This window comes from Gopherus flavomarginatus, chromosome 6, assembly GCF_025201925.1.
Source record: "Gopherus flavomarginatus isolate rGopFla2 chromosome 6, rGopFla2.mat.asm, whole genome shotgun sequence".
NCBI lineage: Eukaryota > Metazoa > Chordata > Testudines > Testudinidae > Gopherus > Gopherus flavomarginatus.
The window spans coordinates 108,505,802-108,523,399 of NC_066622.1; the positions used below are offsets into that span (position 1 = coordinate 108,505,802).

The following is a 17,598-nucleotide window of genomic DNA, read 5'->3' on the forward strand; positions in this document are numbered from 1 at the left end:
TCATCGGTTGATATAGATATGCTTTGAGTATGGTTCAGCACACCAGAGATGTGCATTTATAGTAAAACCATGATTATCTGAAGGTCTCAGGGAAACCCAAAACCTTCAGATGACTGGAGGAGCTCACCAAGCACAGTTTTCAAAATCTGCAGAGCTGGCATCCCAACTATAGCCATTCAGCTTGATTCTCCAGAGATGATGATTATTTATAGATGTTCATCTGGCTCAGCAAGACTTGTGGACTAATGTGTAGGGTCCTACCAAATTGACGGTTCATTTTGGTTAATTTCACGGTCATAGGATTTTAAAAAGCTGAAATTTCATATGTTTTAATCTGAAATTTCACGGTGTTGTAACTGTAGCAGTCCTGACCCAAAAGAGGGTTGTAGGAGACTCTTGAGGTGGTTATTCTGCCACCCTTACTTCTGCGCTGCTTCCTTCAGAGCTGGGCAGCCGGATAGTGATGGTTTCTGGCTGATGGCCCACCTCTGAACTCAGCAGCGCAGAAGTAAGGGTGGCAATACTTCTGTGACTGCCCCCCCTACACACACACATTATCCTTGTGACTCCCCCATCATCTCTTTTGGGTCAAGACCCTCTGTTTGGGAAACACCGGTCTCCCCCATGAAGTGTGTATTGTGTAGGGTAAAAGTACACAAAAGATTTTACAGTCTGTGATGCGTTTTTTCATGTCCGTGAATTTGGTAGGGCCTTACTAATATGGCTTAAACATATATATCCTGTTGAGACAGCAGAGGCTTGAAGAAAATTTTGAAGCCAGTGCTCAGCAAGCCATTTCTTTTGGCTGTGCACCAAAATTTTTGCACTGTTGTCAAATGCTAGAGGTCTCTGGTAACTGGGTTTCAAATACTGTAAATGAGGTTTAGCTATATTGACTAATGTGCCAATTGTATTTTCATTCAAAAATTGTTTTCTAAAATAACTATAGATTGACATAGGTATCACATGCAGTTTAAAAATTAAAACCCCATTTATGTAATTAGTTTTTCATAGGTGGACCTCAGCACCCTCAGAGCCCCATTGAAATCAGTGAGGCTCTGTGGGTATGCAGAAGTCTGCCTGCATGGATCTCATTGCAGAAAAAGCATCTTAAAGTATACCACTTGCTTTTACTTACTTGTAAAATAGAAATCAACAGATATTTTTCCTCAGTACCTGATCTATTATACCGAAGAGGGCATTTTGGTGAGAGGGGGACATAAGAGAGTACTTGATGTGTCCCCATCAGTGAATGTGAACCTGCTTTCCGCTCGGACCCCCCTCGCTCAGCCCATTCTTTGCATTCGCCTGCTATCCTGCCCTCTATTTAGGTCTTCTCCTCACTTGCACTTTTTGAGCAAGCAGCACAATTCCAAAAACACTGTACTAAGGAACATTTCTTGCTGCTGCCTGTATTTTGTTGGGCCATTCAATGTTGCTGTGGTTTTTTGGCAATACCATGAAAGTATCTTAATTTTAAAAATATTATTTTTAATTATTTAGAATGAGTCTTCTCTAAATAGCTAAGACATTTTGTGGGTCATCATTTTGGTGCTCAACTTAGCAGTGGTCATACCAGCAACAGAAGTATTAGCTCAGTGCTAGCATCGTAGGAGAGGAATCAGCACTTTGGAATTGGGCAGCTGACTCAGAAGTACAAGTGAGGGGAAAGAGGTAAGCAAGTTTTAGAAGGCAGACAGGAAGCCTGTCTTCTAGAAGGAAACAGAGGTTTGATCTGAAAGTTAGCGTGTAAAACGCTTTGGAATCTTCGGGTGAAAATCAGTGGAGAAGTATCTGCTAGTATTATACCCAGAAATCATCTTAAGAGAACATTAAGGTTGCATATCAAAACATTCAAAAGTAAGGAAATGCCTTTTCACACCTTGTAATGTTTATCAATCCTTTTTTATTTACACTGATTTTGTTGTAAAAATACTTCCGTTTCCTTTTTTCCATTGATTTTCCACATATGTTTTCTTCCCTCCAAGGGTGTTATCTTAATAATTTATTCAGCACCCGGGAGGCTTAGTATTCTTGGTGGACAGCATTTGCCTCACATAAAAAAGGTAAATGAAATATAAGCCCAAGTCTGTTGACCTTCCAGGCGCGGGGTGGGGAAAAGGGAGGGGGAACCATCTATTCATTCTGGCTTTTTCCTGAGTTGGGTTTGGTGCAGCAGGTTATGTTTTGGGTGTGTGCAGTTTTTAATGGATTTATTTTCTATCCTGCTTAAGTGTTAGGGCCCAATCCTGCAAACCCCAGCGTAAGTACAACTTGCTTTTCCTAGTAGGCCTATTGAGGTGATGAGTAAGGGCATGCAGGATCAATCCTTTGATTTGAAACTAACTGTTTTGGAACATGCGGGGGAGGGGGTGGAGGAGGGGAGAGTAATCCTCACTGTACCCAATTTTGAGTGCTAAACTAGAGCTAGGTTATGAAGGAGATAGAAACAGAGAATTGTTATTATGACAGTATACTCTGTGTGGTTCTTCACAAGGTATCAGTTGAAATGCATGAGATTTCACAGTGGGCATAGCATTTTGAGTCACCATTGTAGATGAATCATTAAAGCTATTGATAAAACGTCATGACTTGAGGGAGTGGGTTAAAAATAATAAGGAAGTAGCAGGTGACAAAAAAAATCAGATGTATTGTCATCAAACACAAGGTAGAAAGTGTGTGGAACACGCTTCCGGTTAATTCAGCAGTAAGCAACCAGCATGTTGAAGTCTGAAACCAAATTAGACATACATTTAACTAAAAAGGATAGAATGTGTACTGTTTATTAATTTAATAGTTAAGGTGAAATCAAGGAGTTCAGGAGGCTCCTTTATTTTTCTATATTCCCCATTGTCTGGCATAGCAGATTGAACTGATGTTAAGTACTGTTTGAATTTTCAAGTATGTAGAAATAGAGCAAGATTGCTTTTATTTAAGAGGGACCCAGTTGCTGTGGAGCATTTCTAATTTAATCCTGCAGTTCTGTAGCAGTTTGTATGCATTATAGCATAGCATTAATAATACTGGGGCATAACAAGAAACATAGGAATTACCATACTGGATCAGACTAGTGGTCCATATAGTCCCATATCCAGTCATTGACAAGTGGCCTATACTGGCTGCTTCATTTCAGAGGATGACCCTGTGCAGCAGGCAATTATGGGATAACTTGTGAACTCTGATCACAACCAGCTCAACCATTGCACCGGATAAAATTTGGTGGATGGTTAGTGTAGTTTTAAACTAGAATTTAGAGACTGGGATTGCTATTTCTGTGTGTGTGTTAATGTTTACATGGATATTCAGATGAAACACTGTTTTATAATTTGTCATGTGATAGTGTCCGTTTTGCTAGTATAAATTTCTACTTTTTTAGAAAGCCATCTCCTACACGCTTGCAAGAGTGCATGTTCCTCACTGTTGTTTACAGGTACACTGATTTTAATTCTTCTCTTCTGATACTTTTTGTATTCAGTATCTCTGTCTAAAAATATAGAGTAATAAAGTTTTGCACTTATTTAAGGGCACCTCCTTACTTATTGTATGAAACTTTCAACGGGAGTGGAGTAAAGAAGGTTATATTTTTGTAAGTTTCAGGTATTCCAGCATCTGATGCTCATATTGTTACCTTACTTGACTGAGGGTATATCTACACAGCAAGGAAAAAACCCTTGACTGGCCCATGCCAGCCAACTTGGGCTTATGGGGCTCAGCCTGCGATGCTGTTTCACTGCTGTGTAGATTCCTGGGCTTGGGCTGGAGCTTGAGCTCTGGGACCCTGTTGGGTGGGAGTTGCTGGGGTCACCCTGCAGAGTAACTGAGTCTGGTAAAAGCCAACGTGTGGTTGGCTGGCTGCAGCACATCCACAGACATAGCTGGAAGTGACTTGCATGCTGGAGGTTGTGAGCAGTCCAGAGTTGGAGGTTACAGCAGCAAAGCAAAGCATCCCAGGTTAGAGAGCAGGGATGACACAGCCAGTCATTAGTCTGGATTGTACCCTCGATATGTCAGAGTAATAAAATCAAATGTAATCATTCATAGCTCCAGTGACAGAATCCTAATCTTTATGTTCTAGTCAAAACCTTTTGATTTTATTGTTCAAAATGGATTATTTTTACAAAATATAGCAGAGAGGCAGGAGAAATAACTGATTTCTAAGTTTGCTAGTGACAAGAAGATCCTGTTTTTTAATTAAACACACACACAAAAGCAGTATTTCTAGGATAGGTCCCCTGAAACTTTTACAGTTCTTCAGGGGCAGTCTCTGTGACCAGTTATAGTGAATTCAGTGGTATTAAATGTTCTAAACTTGCAGAATTTTTGGCTCTTTAAATTATTAATTTTTCTCATCATAAGATTTACTGCCCCTGTAATTCTTTTAGCTCTTTTACTACATTAGAATTCTAAAGACTGAAATAAAAAATCCACCACAAGATGGTGACCTGGACACTGAATAATTTGAAGATTGTGGGTTTTCCACTGATGTTCTGAAATGGTTTAAAATCCCACCACTAAATTAACTACGAAAAGCCTTTGGAGTTTCCAGGTGTTATCAAATTTTTTCGTAGTGTGAGCCATACTGTAATAGAGAGTCTGATGGACAATCTCCCTCCTTTTGTTTTCAGTCATATGGACCACCTTTCCTCCATTTGTAATCATGTAACATTTATGTGACAGGAACAGTTGCTTACAGTGAAAAGTAATATTAGAAAAATATATATTTAGCTGTATTTTAATGCAATTTAGCATCTGGAAACAAGCAGGATAGACAGCACCATGTGAAAAGCCAACTTTGTGGTCTACCAGAAAGTCCTCTATGAACCACAACTTGGGAACGCTGGTTAGAGTCTGGAATTTGGAAGAGAGGAGGCTATCAAGCATATCTTATTGTGTTGTCTGTTGCCCCTTTAAAACACTTTTCCTATTGAACTGATCAAGAGATGAGGAATGTAAATAATTTACTTGTTGTTAACCATCCAGTAGTGTAATTAGTTTATTTTTTTCCTTCCAGAATATGATAAGTATAATTTTGATTATTTTTGACTCACTGAATTTAGTAAATAAAGAAACTTAAAATCATACAAAATATACGCTGCATTATATGTTTTCTTAAAATCTCTCATGTAATGTCTTTGAATGGCTCAGTTGTTTGGTTCTGTTTTCCTTTCTGCAGATGTGCTGTGTTGTTTTAAGTTATATGTCAACTTATAAGGGCTATTGAACTTAAAAATATTCTAACAGTCTCGGCCAGGATATAAATTGGGTCTATATTTCTAGACTTTTCACCTGGAGACATAGTGCCTCATACAGAATTAAGTTTTCATTTTGAGGAATCTCCAAACCTTGAAGTACTAATGATGACATATCTTGTGCTTGTTTAGCTAGAAAGTAGAAACATACAGGTTTCAGAGAGGTAGCCTCATTAGTCTATATCAGTAAAAACAACGAAGAGTCCTTGTGGCACCTTAGAGACTAACATTCTTATTTGGGCATAAGCTTTCCTGGGATATAACCCACTTCATCAGATGCATGGAGTGGAAAATACAGTGAGCAGGTATAAATATACAGCACATGAAAAGATGGGAGTTGCCTTACCAAGTGGGGGTCAAAGTGGATGTGGCCCATTCCCAGCAGTTGACAAGAGGGTATGAGTATCAACAGAGGGATGGGCCATATCCATTTCGATTGAATTGGCCTCGTTAGCACTGATCCCCACTTTCATGGGCTATATATTTATACTACTTACTGTATTTTCCACTCCATGCGTCTAATGAAGTGGGTTATATCCCACGAAAGCTTATGCCCAAATGAATTTGTTAGTCTAAGGTGCCACAAGGACTACTTATTGTTAGAAACATACAGTAAAGGCCTTATTCTGGAAAGCCTAAGAGCATTTGAATCCTTCCGATTCTGGAGGTGTTAACATTCACCTCATTGTGATGCTCATAGTATCATCATCAGCTACCCACGATATTTATTACATCAGTGGTGTAAATTACACATGTAGCTGACGCCAAGGTGGCCATCACCATTCTGTGGAAGGGAAGTAACGTAGTTGAATGATGACCTATACCAGGGGTCGGCAACCTTTCAGAATTGGTGTGCCAAGTCTTCATTTATTCACTCTAATTTAAGGTTTTGCGTGCCAGTAATACATTTTAATGTTTTTAGAAGATGTTTCTATAAGTCTATATCATATAACTAAACTATTGATGTATGTAAAGTAAATAAGGTTTTTAAAATGTTTAAGAAGCTTAATTTAAAATTAAATTAAAATATAGAGCCCCCCCGGACTGGTGGCCAGGACCCCGGCAGTGTGAATGCCATTGAAAATCAGCTCGTGTGCCGCCTTCGGCACGCATGCCATAGGTTGCCTACCCCGACCTATACCATTTTTCTATACCAATATGGCTGTGGAAAGGGGAACTTATAAGTTGTCTTCCCTTTAATGGTATTTTATGTAAATAAGCACTCTGATTTTCACCTCCGGAACTTCACTTCTGAAGTCCTGTTAACATTCTAAAAAAATCAGTTGGTATGCACAGATCACAACAAAGCTAGTTAAAACATTGTTTTTTATAAGCCAAATGGTATTCGCCTAATAAATGTCATGACTGAAGACATTCCACAGTAAATGTGTGGGAAGCTCCATAATATTCTCTCTAAAAAATATACTAATTATAGTCATTAGTCATTTCAGTGCCTTACGCTATACAGTCTTAAAGCTTCTGAAAATTAATGAATTTGGCTTTTGTTTTTGTGATGCCCAATGTGAGTTGAAGACAGGAGCAGCAATACTGTCAAACCCTTGAAATAGCATATACTGTACTTCTGATGGAACTGTACTTGCAGCAGTTTTTACCACAAACAAAGATTTATTACACAAGCTCATCATATTTGGAGGCTTAGGCTCAAATCTGGTTTAGCTCCCAAGTGAGTTTAGTTCGCTAGCTATTAACCAGTCTCTGGTGATCACTTACCAATATGTTGTGCCACAGACAAAAATGTTGTTTGTTTGATCATTCTCTCTTAGGAACATGTCCTTCACTGAAACGTTAAATATTTTAAAGCAGATTAAGATTCATTGGCAAAGTTACATGTGGAAATTTACTACCTGGCTGCATGGTGCCTGGCTTCAAATATTACTCTCTCATTTCCCATTTCTCTGATTTTCTTTTCTTAAGAAGTATGTGGATTCAAATAAAATTAAGCACTTTTTAAAAGTCAAAATTCATGATTGGGATGTCTCGTGTTTTTATTTTGGCAGTTTACCTAAAATTTAAAATAACAAGAGAACGTTATTCCAGAATCTCACTTGGTGTTAAAGATTTCAAAATGTTGCTGCCACACCCAGAGACTTTCTTACTGTATCTCTAGAACTAGTGAACTCTAAAAGTAGTTTTAAAGAACTGAGGCAGTTGAATTAGAGGAACCTGGGGAACAGGAAAGGTTGCATCTGTTTCTCAGTTTGCCAGTGATTTACTGTGAAACCTTGGGCAAGTATTTAACCCTTCCCTGCCTGTGTTTTCCCATCTGTAAAACTGAGTTAACACACAGTTTCAGAAAAGTGCGTTGAGATCCTATGATGAAAGGCAGTTTGTGATTGGATAGTAGTAGTCTTCATGATAGTAAACATACCTGTTGTTGTTTCATGTTTTTTTCTTTTTAAGTGTAGATTTTTGTAAAATTTCAATATAAATACAAAGAGATTTAAAATATTTTTCTATAGGTTTGTTGCCGGCACAGGGTGCCCGAGGCAAGCAACAGTGGGGTCCATTGCCCAGAGTGCGTAGCGCCAATGAACATACGAGGGTGGAGAAGCAAAACACAAGTTTATTTGAGCTCAAATAAGGTGCAAGGGAGAAATAACAATTTCAAATCCTGCACACACACACAAGCGGCTTTTCCCTTTTTAAATTCTTTTTTTTTTTCCCCACTCCTTTCCCTGTAGCAATTACGTAAGTGCAGGTGTGTAATAACCTTAGTCCCAGATTTGGACCTTAGCGTCCAAAATATGGGGGTTAGCATGAAAACCTCCAAGCTTAGTTACCAGCTTGGACCTGGTACCTGCTGCCACCACCCAAAAAATTAGAGTGTTTTGGGGCACTCTGGTCCCTCTGAAAAACCTTCCCTGGGGACCCCAAGACCCAAATCCCTTGAGTCTCACAACAAAGGGAAATAATCCTTTTTCCCTTCCCCCCTCCAGGTGCTCCTGGAGAGATACACAGACACCAGCTCTGTGAATCCAAACAGAGTGAATCTCCCTCTCTGTTCCCAATCCTGGAAACAAAAAGTACTTTCCTATTCCCCCAGAGGGAATGCAACATCAGGCTAGCAATCCAACACACAGATCTCCCCGATTCCTTCCTCCCACCAATTCCCTGGTGAGTACAGACTCAATTTCCCTGAAGTAAAGAAAAACTCCAACAGGTCTTAAAAGAAAGCTTTATATAAAAAGAAAGAAAAATAAGTACAAATGTTCTCTCTGTATTAAGATGATACAACACAGGGCCAATTGCTTAAAAGAATATTGAATAAACAGCCTTATTCCAAAAGAATACAAATCAAAGCACTCCAGCACTTATATTCATGCAAATACCAAAGAAAAGAAACCATAGAACTTACTATCTGATCTCTTTGTCCTTACACTTGGAAACAGAAGACTAGAAAAAAGAAACTACTTCTCCAAAGCTCAGAGAAAGCAGGCAGGCAGAAAACAAAAGCTCAGACACTCAATTCCCTCCACCCAAAGTTGAAAAAATCCAGTTTCCTGATTGGTCCTCTGGTCAGGTGCTTCAGGTGAAAGAGACATTAACCCTTAGCTATCTGTTTATGACACGCCCCCCAAATTGCAGACAGTGGGGAAGCTCACTGGCGGCGATTTCCTTCTAGAACTTGAAAATAAACAGATTAATACAACACATGCACCTTTACATATACTACTAAGTATATAACTAACAGACTTCTACATTTTAAGAAAACTTTTTAACTACTGAATTCTGGGAAACTCTCACGGGAGAGTGCATCAGCTACTTTGTTAGAAGCTCCTGTGATGTGTTGAATTTCAAAATCAAAATCTTGGAGAGCTAAACTCCAACGAAGAAGTTTCTTGTTGTTCCCCTTGGCAGTATGAAGCCACTTTAGTGCAGCATGGTCAGTTTGTAGTTGGAACCGCCGTCCCCAAACATATGGGCGTAGCTTTTCCAGGGCGTACACAATGGCATAGCATTCCTTTTCACTGACTGACCAGTGACTTTCCCTCTCAGACAGTTTCTTGCTGAGAAACACGACAGGATGGAAGTTGTGATCTGTTGCTTCCTGCATGAGCACTGCTCCTATACCACGCTCAGATGCATCTGTGGTTACTAGGAATGGCTTGTCAAAATCCGGGGCCCTGAGCACAGGGTCCGACATGAACGTTGCCTTAAGTTGGGTAAAGGCCTTTTGACACTCATCAGTCCACTTAACTGCATTTGGCTGGGTCTTTTTGGTCAGGTCGGTCAGTGGGGCAGCGATTTGGCTGTAGTGGGGTACAAATCGCCTGTAGTATCCGGCCAAGCCTAAGAAGGATTGGACCTGCTTCTTGGACCGTGGGACAGGCCACTTTTGGATAGCATCCACCTTGGCCTGTAGGGGGTTTATGGTTCCTCGACCCACCTGGTGCCCCAGGTAAGTCACTCTGTTTTGGCCTATTTGACACTTTTTGGCCTTAACAGTTAGTCCTGCCTGCCTGATGCGCTCAAAGACCTTTTCCAGGTGTAGTAGGTGTTCGGGCCAGGAGTCTGAAAAATGGCCACATCATCGAGGTAGGCAACTGCAAATTCTCCCAGTCCAGCTAGTAGACCATCTACCAGCCTCTGGAAGGTGGCGGGTGCATTTCGAAGGCCGAAAGGAAGGACATTGAATTCATACACCCCCGCATGGGTGACGAATGCTGACCTCTCCTTGGCAGGTTCATCTAGCGGTACTTGCCAGTACCCCTTGGTTAAGTCTATTGTAGAGATGAACTGGGCACGTCCCAACTTTTCCAATAGCTCATCGGTACGTGGCATTGGATAGTTGTCCGGACGAGTTACAGCATTTAGCTTACGGTAGTCCACGCAAAAGCGTATTTCCCCATCTGGTTTGGGTACCAGAACCACTGGAGATGCCCATGCACTGGTAGATGAGCGGATTATACCCATCTGTAGCATGTTCTGGATCTCCCGCTCTATAGCGGCTTGGGCATGAGGAGACACTCGGTAGGGTGGGGTTCTGATTGGGTGAGCATTACCTGTATCAATGGAGTGGTATGCCCGTTCAGTCCGTCCTGGGGTGGCTGAGAACAATGGGGCGAAGCTAGTGCACAGCTCCTTGATTTGTTGCCGCTGCAGACGTTCCAGGGTGGTTGAGAGGTTCACCTCTTCCACGCCACCGTCTTTTTTCCCGTCATAGTAGACACCGTCAGGCCACTCAGCATCATCTCCCTGGACTGTAAACTGACAAACCTGTAAATCTCTGGAATAGAAAGGCTTGAGAGAATTAACATGGTACACTTTAGGCTTTAGTGAGGAATTGGGAAATGCTATGAGGTAGTTTACAGCTCCCAGGCGCTCTTGGACCGTGAATGGCCCTTCCCATGATGCTTCCATCTTATGGGCCTGTTGCGCCTTCAAGACCATAACCTGGTCTCCTACCTTGAAGGACCGATCTCTGGCATGTCTGTCATACCAGGCCTTTTGCTCTTCTTGAGCATCCTTTAGGTTCTCTTTAGCAAGGGCTAAAGAGTGTCGGAGGGTGCTTTGTAGGTTGCTTACAAAGTCCAGAATGTTAGTTCCTGGAGAAGGTGTAAACCCCTCCCATTGCTGCTTCACCAACTGTAATGGCCCCTTAACCTCGTGACCATACACAAGTTCAAATGGTGAAAACCCTAAACTGGGATGTGGTACAGCCCTGTAGGCAAACAGCAACTGCTGCAACACTAGGTCCCAATTATTGGAGAATTCGTTGATGAATTTTCGTATCATGGCCCCCAAAGTTTCATTGAACCTTTCCACCAGGCCATTGGTTTGATGGTGGTACGGGGTGGCAACCAAGTGATTCACCCCATGAGTTTCCCACAGTTTTTCCATGGTCCCTGCCAGGAAATTAGACCCTGAATCTGTAAGGATGTCAGAGGGCCAACCTACCCTGGCAAAGATGTCTGTTAGGGCCAGGCACACAGTGTTAGCCCTGGTGTTGCCTAGAGCGACTGCTTCTGGCCATCGGGTAGCAAAGTCCACTAAAGTCAGTACGTACTGCTTTCCTCTGGGCGTCTTTTTTGGGAAAGGGCCCAGAATATCCACAGCTACTCGCTGAAATGGGACCTCAATTATGGGGAGTGGCTGGAGAGGGGCCTTGACCTGGTCTTGAGGCTTACCCACTCTTTGGCATACCTCACAAGACCGGACATACTTGGCAACGTCCTTGCCCATCCCCTCCCAGTGGAAGGACTTCCCCAACCGGTCCTTGGTTCTGTTCACCCCAGCATGGCCACTGGGATGATCATGGGCTAAGCTTAAGAGCTTCCCCCGGTACTTAGTTGGAACCACCAACTGTTTTTGCGGCTGCCATTCTTCCCGGTGTCCACCAGAAAGAATTTCCTTGTATAAAAGTCCTTGGTCTATAACAAACCGGGATCGATTAGAAGAGCTGAGAGGCGGTGGGGTTCTCCGTGCCGCCGCCCAAGCTTTCTGAAGGCTGTCATCTGCTTCCTGCTCAGTTTGGAACTGTTCCCTTGAGTCTGGGGTCACCAGTTCTTCCTCAGACTGTGGACTTGGGCTTGGTCCCTCTGGAAGCGATGTAGGTGATGGGGTTGTTTCCGTTGCTGGTGAACCGCTCTCCGCTGGTGCACCTGAGGGTATTTCAGGCTCTGGCTGAGCCTTTTGGGTATGGCTGTCTGTTGCTTCTGCCAGTTTTGGCTCGCTGGCGCCCTCTGGCGTTGAGTTTGAAGATGTAGTTGCACTTGCTGGTGCTGGTTGCTGTTCCAGTTCCGGGCCTGGGACTGGAGATGCTGTGGCTGTTTCAGTGGTAGGCATGGAATCCGGGTCCACTACCTCTGTCTGGGTCTCTGGTAACACAGACGGGGCCTCTGTGGACGGCTCAGGAACAGGAATGGGTCTGGAAGCTTGCCTGGTTTGGCTACGTGTAACCATTCCCACTCTCTTGGCCCGCCTCACCTGGTTGGCCAAGTCTTCCCCCAGTAGCATGGGGATAGGATAATTGTCATAGACTGCAAAAGTCCACATTCCTGACCAGCCTTTGTACTGGACAGGCAGTTGAGCTGTAGGCAAGTCTACAGCTTGTGACATGAAGGGGTAAATTGTAACTTTGGCCTTTGGGTTGATGAATTTGGGGTCAACGAAGGATTGGTGGATAGCTGACACTTGTGCCCCCGTGTCTCTCCACGCAGTAACCTTCTTTCCGCCCACTCTCAAATTTTCCCTTCGCTCCAAGGGTATTTGAGAGGCATCCGGGCCTGGGGATCTTTGGTGTGATGGTGGTGTAATGAATTGCACTCGCATGGTGTTCTTGGGACACTTGGCCTTGATATGTCCCAGTTCATTACACTTAAAGCATCTTCCATCTGATGGGTCACTGGGCCGAGGTGAGTTACTGGAGACTGGTGAGGTTGAAGGGTAGGGTATCTGTGGCTTTACTTGGGTGGTATGTGGGGTCTTTGGCTGTCCTCGGTTGTAGGGTTTATGGTCTGTGTGCCCCCTGGGGTAATCGTTCCCCTTGACAGTAGCTTTCTTGCTTTCTGCCAGTTCCATCCATTTGGCTCCAATCTCCCCCGCCTCAGCGATATTCTTGGGGTTTCCATCTTGTATGTACCGCGTGATGTCTTCAGGAACACCATCCAAGAACTGCTCCATTTGTATGAGGAGGTTCAGTTCTTCCAAGGTTTGAATGTTGTTTCCTGTTAGCCAGGCCTCATAGTTTTTTGCAATGTAGTAGGCGTGTTTGGGAAATGACACCTCTGGTTTCCACTTTTGGGTTCTGAAGCGCCGACGGGCATGATCTGGGGTTATCCCCATCCTGTATCTGGCCTTGGTTAGAAAAAGTTTATAGTCATTCATTTGGTGCTTAGGCATTTCAGCTGCCACCTCTGCTAAAGGTCCACTGAGCTGTGACCTCAATTCTACCATGTACTGGTCTTCGGGGATGCTGTACCCAAGACAGGCTCTTTCAAAGTTTTCCAAGAAGGCCTCGGTGTCATCACCTGCCTTGTAGGTGGGAAATTTCCTGTGCTGTGGAGCAATATTTGGCGCCGGGTTTTTAGGGTTGGCTGGCACAGGCAGCCCAGCTTTTGCCATCTCCAGTTCATGTTTTCTCTGTTTTTCCTTCTCTTCATTCTCTTTTTGTTGTTTTTCCATTTCTTTTTGGTGTTTTTCCATGTCTCGGCGGTGGGCCGCCTCCTCTTCTTCTTGCTTCCTTCTGTGGGCCAACTCATCTTCTGCTTGTTTCCTTCGGTAGGCCACCTCTTCTTCTTCTAGTTTTCTTTTGTGTGCTGCCTCTTTGGCTGCCTCTTTGGCTGCCTGTTCTCTTTGGTAGGCTGCCTCTTTGATCTGTTCTTCTCTTTCTTTCATCTCCATCTGTCGCCTGTGTTCAGCTTCTTTGATTTGTTCTTCGGCGTCAATTTTTGCCTTAGAAGTCATGGTTCCTGTTTTCTTGTGTTGGGGTGCCCTCCGGTGTTTATCTTCTGAACTGCAGGTTCTCTGTTGCCTCCTGAAGTCTGCCTAGCAACAGTGCCTTTAGCTAATTTTCCTTTTCTCTCTCTAGCTAAAGTTCAATGAAGGGAAACCAGAAAAACCACTTTATTTGCATGCCTATAAGTGCTGGTACTTGCCTCCTAATGGGAGGGCTATTGCATGACAAAAGACCCTTAACATGCAAGCCACAAACTGCCAGAGAGAGCAGAAAAAAAAATTCTCTCTGGTTCCCTTTTAAAACCAACTGCTTCTCTCTGCTAAAAAGCCCTTAGCAGAGAAGAGAAAAATAAACTATTTCCACTGGCTTCTGGATTCTGTCTATATCATCCCACCGGCTGCCACTCATGTAATAACCTTAGTCCCAGATTTGGACCTTAGCGTCCAAAATATGGGGGTTAGCATGAAAACCTCCAAGCTTAGTTACCAGTTTGGACCTGGTACCTGCTGCCACCACCCAAAAAATTAGAGTGTTTTGGGGCACTCTGGTCCCTCTGAAAAACCTTCCCTGGGGACCCCAAGACCCAAATCCCTTGAGTCTCACAACAAAGGGAAATAATCCTTTTTCCCTTCCCCCCTCCAGGTGCTCCTGGAGAGATACACAGACACCAGCTCTGTGAATCCAAACAGAGTGAATCTCCCTCTCTGTTCCCAATCCTGGAAACAAAAAGTACTTTCCTATTCCCCCAGAGGGAATGCAACATCAGGCTAGCAATCCAACACACAGATCTCCCCGATTCCTTCCTCCCACCAATTCCTTGGTGAGTACAGACTCAATTTCCCTGAAGTAAAGAAAAACTCCAACAGGTCTTAAAAGAAAGCTTTATATAAAAAGAAAGAAAAATAAGTACAAATGTTCTCTCTGTATTAAGATGATACAACACAGGGCCAATTGCTTAAAAGAATATTGAATAAACAGCCTTATTCCAAAAGAATACAAATCAAAGCACTCCAGCACTTATATTCATGCAAATACCAAAGAAAAGAAACCATATAACTTACTATCTGATCTCTTTGTCCTTACACTTGGAAACAGAAGACTAGAAAAAAGAAACTACTTCTCCAAAGCTCAGAGAAAGCAGGCAGGCAGAAAACAAAAGCTCAGACACTCAATTCCCTCCACCCAAAGTTGAAAAAATCCAGTTTCCTGATTGGTCCTCTGGTCAGGTGCTTCAGGTGAAAGAGACATTAACCCTTAGCTATCTGTTTATGACAAGGTGCATTAAGTAATCTTGGCCATGGCAGCTCGTTAGTAAGTTTTCCTTCTGCCAGTTATCTTGTCCTTCAACACAGAGGCCTTATCGCTACTGCTTTAGACCGGTATGAACTGTGCTGCAACTGATAGCTTTCTAGGTTGAGTAGAGTTCAATATGGAGGGGCTTTCGTTCGCTTTGGCCTAGAAGAGGAGGGCTTCATCAACACTCGAGGCCTTCCACCCACCCGAGTTATCTAGGGTTATGCCTAGTGACACCAACAGGTTGAAGATGGATTTGGCAAGATTGCATTCATTGTAACGTTTAATTTTTTTTATTATAGTTGAATAGGGTGGCTGACGTGTATCTTTGATGCTAAGTTATTAATTTTTAATTACTGTGAGAGTAGAAGTGACTGTAGATTCAATGATATTCTGATTTTAATGGGAGTTGCAGATTCTCAGCATCTCTCTGAATCTGGACCACAGTTCGGCATACAGGACAGGTTTTAAGGGTTCTGCACAGCGAATTAGGTTTTCCTCACAATTTATCCTTTGAGATAGTTACTTAAATATGAATTGGGAATTTGAATTTCTACTGTTTCCTTCTAGGCTTTAGAAGAATACCCATAACAAAATGAGCAATCCAGCTATTAAGAGACTAGCAAACAAAATTATCAAATCACCTGAGGATAAGCGAGAATATCGTGGACTAGAACTGGAAAATGGCATCAAAGCAATGCTCATCTGCGACCCCACCACAGATAAGTCTTCAGCAGCACTTGATGTACACATAGGTATTTAATTCATTTTGTATTCTATTCCACTAGCTTTGCATTTCAAGTAGTTACTGCAGTATGTTTTTGTGAGGAAAAGGAATCTGACCTACTTTCAATGTGCCACTAATTTCAATATTTTAGTTGCAAATAAACCGATGGGACATAGCACAAAATATGGTAGCATTTACAAGAGTTGTTGTTTTCAGCAGGTTGCACAACCTTCGGTTATTGGGAGTTCCAGTTTTATTTCTCCATAAATCTTGTTAGAAATTGTTAGAGCTGGTTAAAATTTCCTGATGTAACACATGCTTAGTTAGTAGTCACACTTGTAATTTTAACCATATGATTCCACATTTTGAAGGAGCCATTTAACAAAAAAAAAAAAAAAAAAAAAAAAAAATTAAGAAATCATTCTGTCTTGCTTTATCTGCCATTCTAAATTTTTGTTTCATGCATGTTTATTGTAATGAGTAAGGGCAAGAAAAGCAGCATAAAGTGCCAAGAGGAAAACCTTAATCTCTGATATGGCAGTGTTTGTCTACACAGGAACACTCAGGATAATTAAAGTGAATTAACTAAACGTATGAAGTTAATGTGCATAAATTAAAAGATCCTTTAACCATCGTGTGGATGCTCCCATCCAGAAGTAAAGTGGCTTTAGCTGGAGGATTACAGAGAATTAAATCACTTTTCTTCTGAATGAGAGCATCCACACACGATTTTAAATGTCTTAAATTTGTGCATATGAATTAACTAAAGATGTAAAGTTAATCATAACGTTCCTGAGTGTGTTCCCATGTAGACAAGCCTTTAGAGTGTGGACATAAAGTGCCTGGGGTGGAAAGACAAAGGCAGTTAATCTGTTTCTGACTCTTACAGTAACAGAAAAGCAATCTTTTTCAAGATCTGAAAAGTCTAAGATATTTCTCTTTACATATTCCATAGCTTGTAGGAAAGATATGTGTTACAAATGAGTGTCTAGACTTTTTCATATCTACACACTTCAGAGAGTAGCTAGCTAGCCTCTCCAATGCTGAAATCTGATACATGAATTTCAGAGTTTACAGCAGAGTTTATCGATATTTTTCATAGTGTGCACCACATCTTAATAGTTAGTTTTTTTTCTCATGGACTACTTCCAGTCCCTTTTGAAGTGACACTTCTCCCTTCTATTCTCAATTGCATAGCAACCCTGTGGAAATTGCAGCAATGACTTGTATGGAAATGTAATATCAGGAAAGCATTTAGTGTATTCTTAGCTGCCTTTTAATGCAGTGTAGCTGCTGGAAACAAAGAGGAGAAACCAGAACCATATGATCATTCAGTTCTCTACAGACTAAAAATGGTCCATGGGCCTCAATTTAGGAATCATGAGTGTGCAGTGATCCTACCCTAGCGTGGCCCAAAAGGAAGAAACAGAGTTTGAGCCCTCTCAAGATAACCAAGTTGCAAATTTTAAAATACTTGTTCTGAACATTGGGTTTGGCTTCCTGTGACTGTGGGGCTGGAGATAAGTGGAGTTTTATAACTACAGAATTCACATGATTGCACACTAGTATAATATAAATTATTTTTAAAAGACTATACATGTTATAATATGACTTCTTTAATGTATATTTTTCTCCACAGGATCATTATCAGACCCCCCAAACATTGCTGGGCTAAGCCATTTTTGTGAGCATATGTTGTTCTTGGGAACCAAGAAGTACCCAAAAGAGAATGAGTTCAGTCAGTTTCTTAGTGAGCATGCAGGAAGTTCAAATGCTTTCACCAGTGAAGAACACACCAATTATTACTTTGATGTGTCACATGAACATCTAGAGGGTGCATTGGACAGGTAAGTAGATTTCTGTTACTTCTAGTTTTCTGAGGAGTTTTTTTTGGTTGATATTTGTGATAT

General features: G+C 42.0%; 1 protein-coding gene across 4 annotated transcripts in view; it reads left to right on the plus strand.

Annotated features, from left to right (window-relative positions):
- IDE (insulin degrading enzyme) overlaps positions 1-17,598 on the plus strand; it is a 112,276-nt gene that overhangs the window by 9,712 nt on the left and 84,966 nt on the right. For all 4 annotated transcript variants that reach the window (XM_050959329.1, XM_050959330.1, XM_050959331.1 and 1 more), the window contains exons 2-3: positions 15,532-15,716; positions 17,328-17,535. In XM_050959329.1, the coding sequence (XP_050815286.1) occupies positions 15,557-15,716; positions 17,328-17,535 (368 nt within the window). In that variant the 5' untranslated portion in view covers positions 15,532-15,556. The remainder of the gene's footprint in view (positions 1-15,531; positions 15,717-17,327; positions 17,536-17,598) is intronic.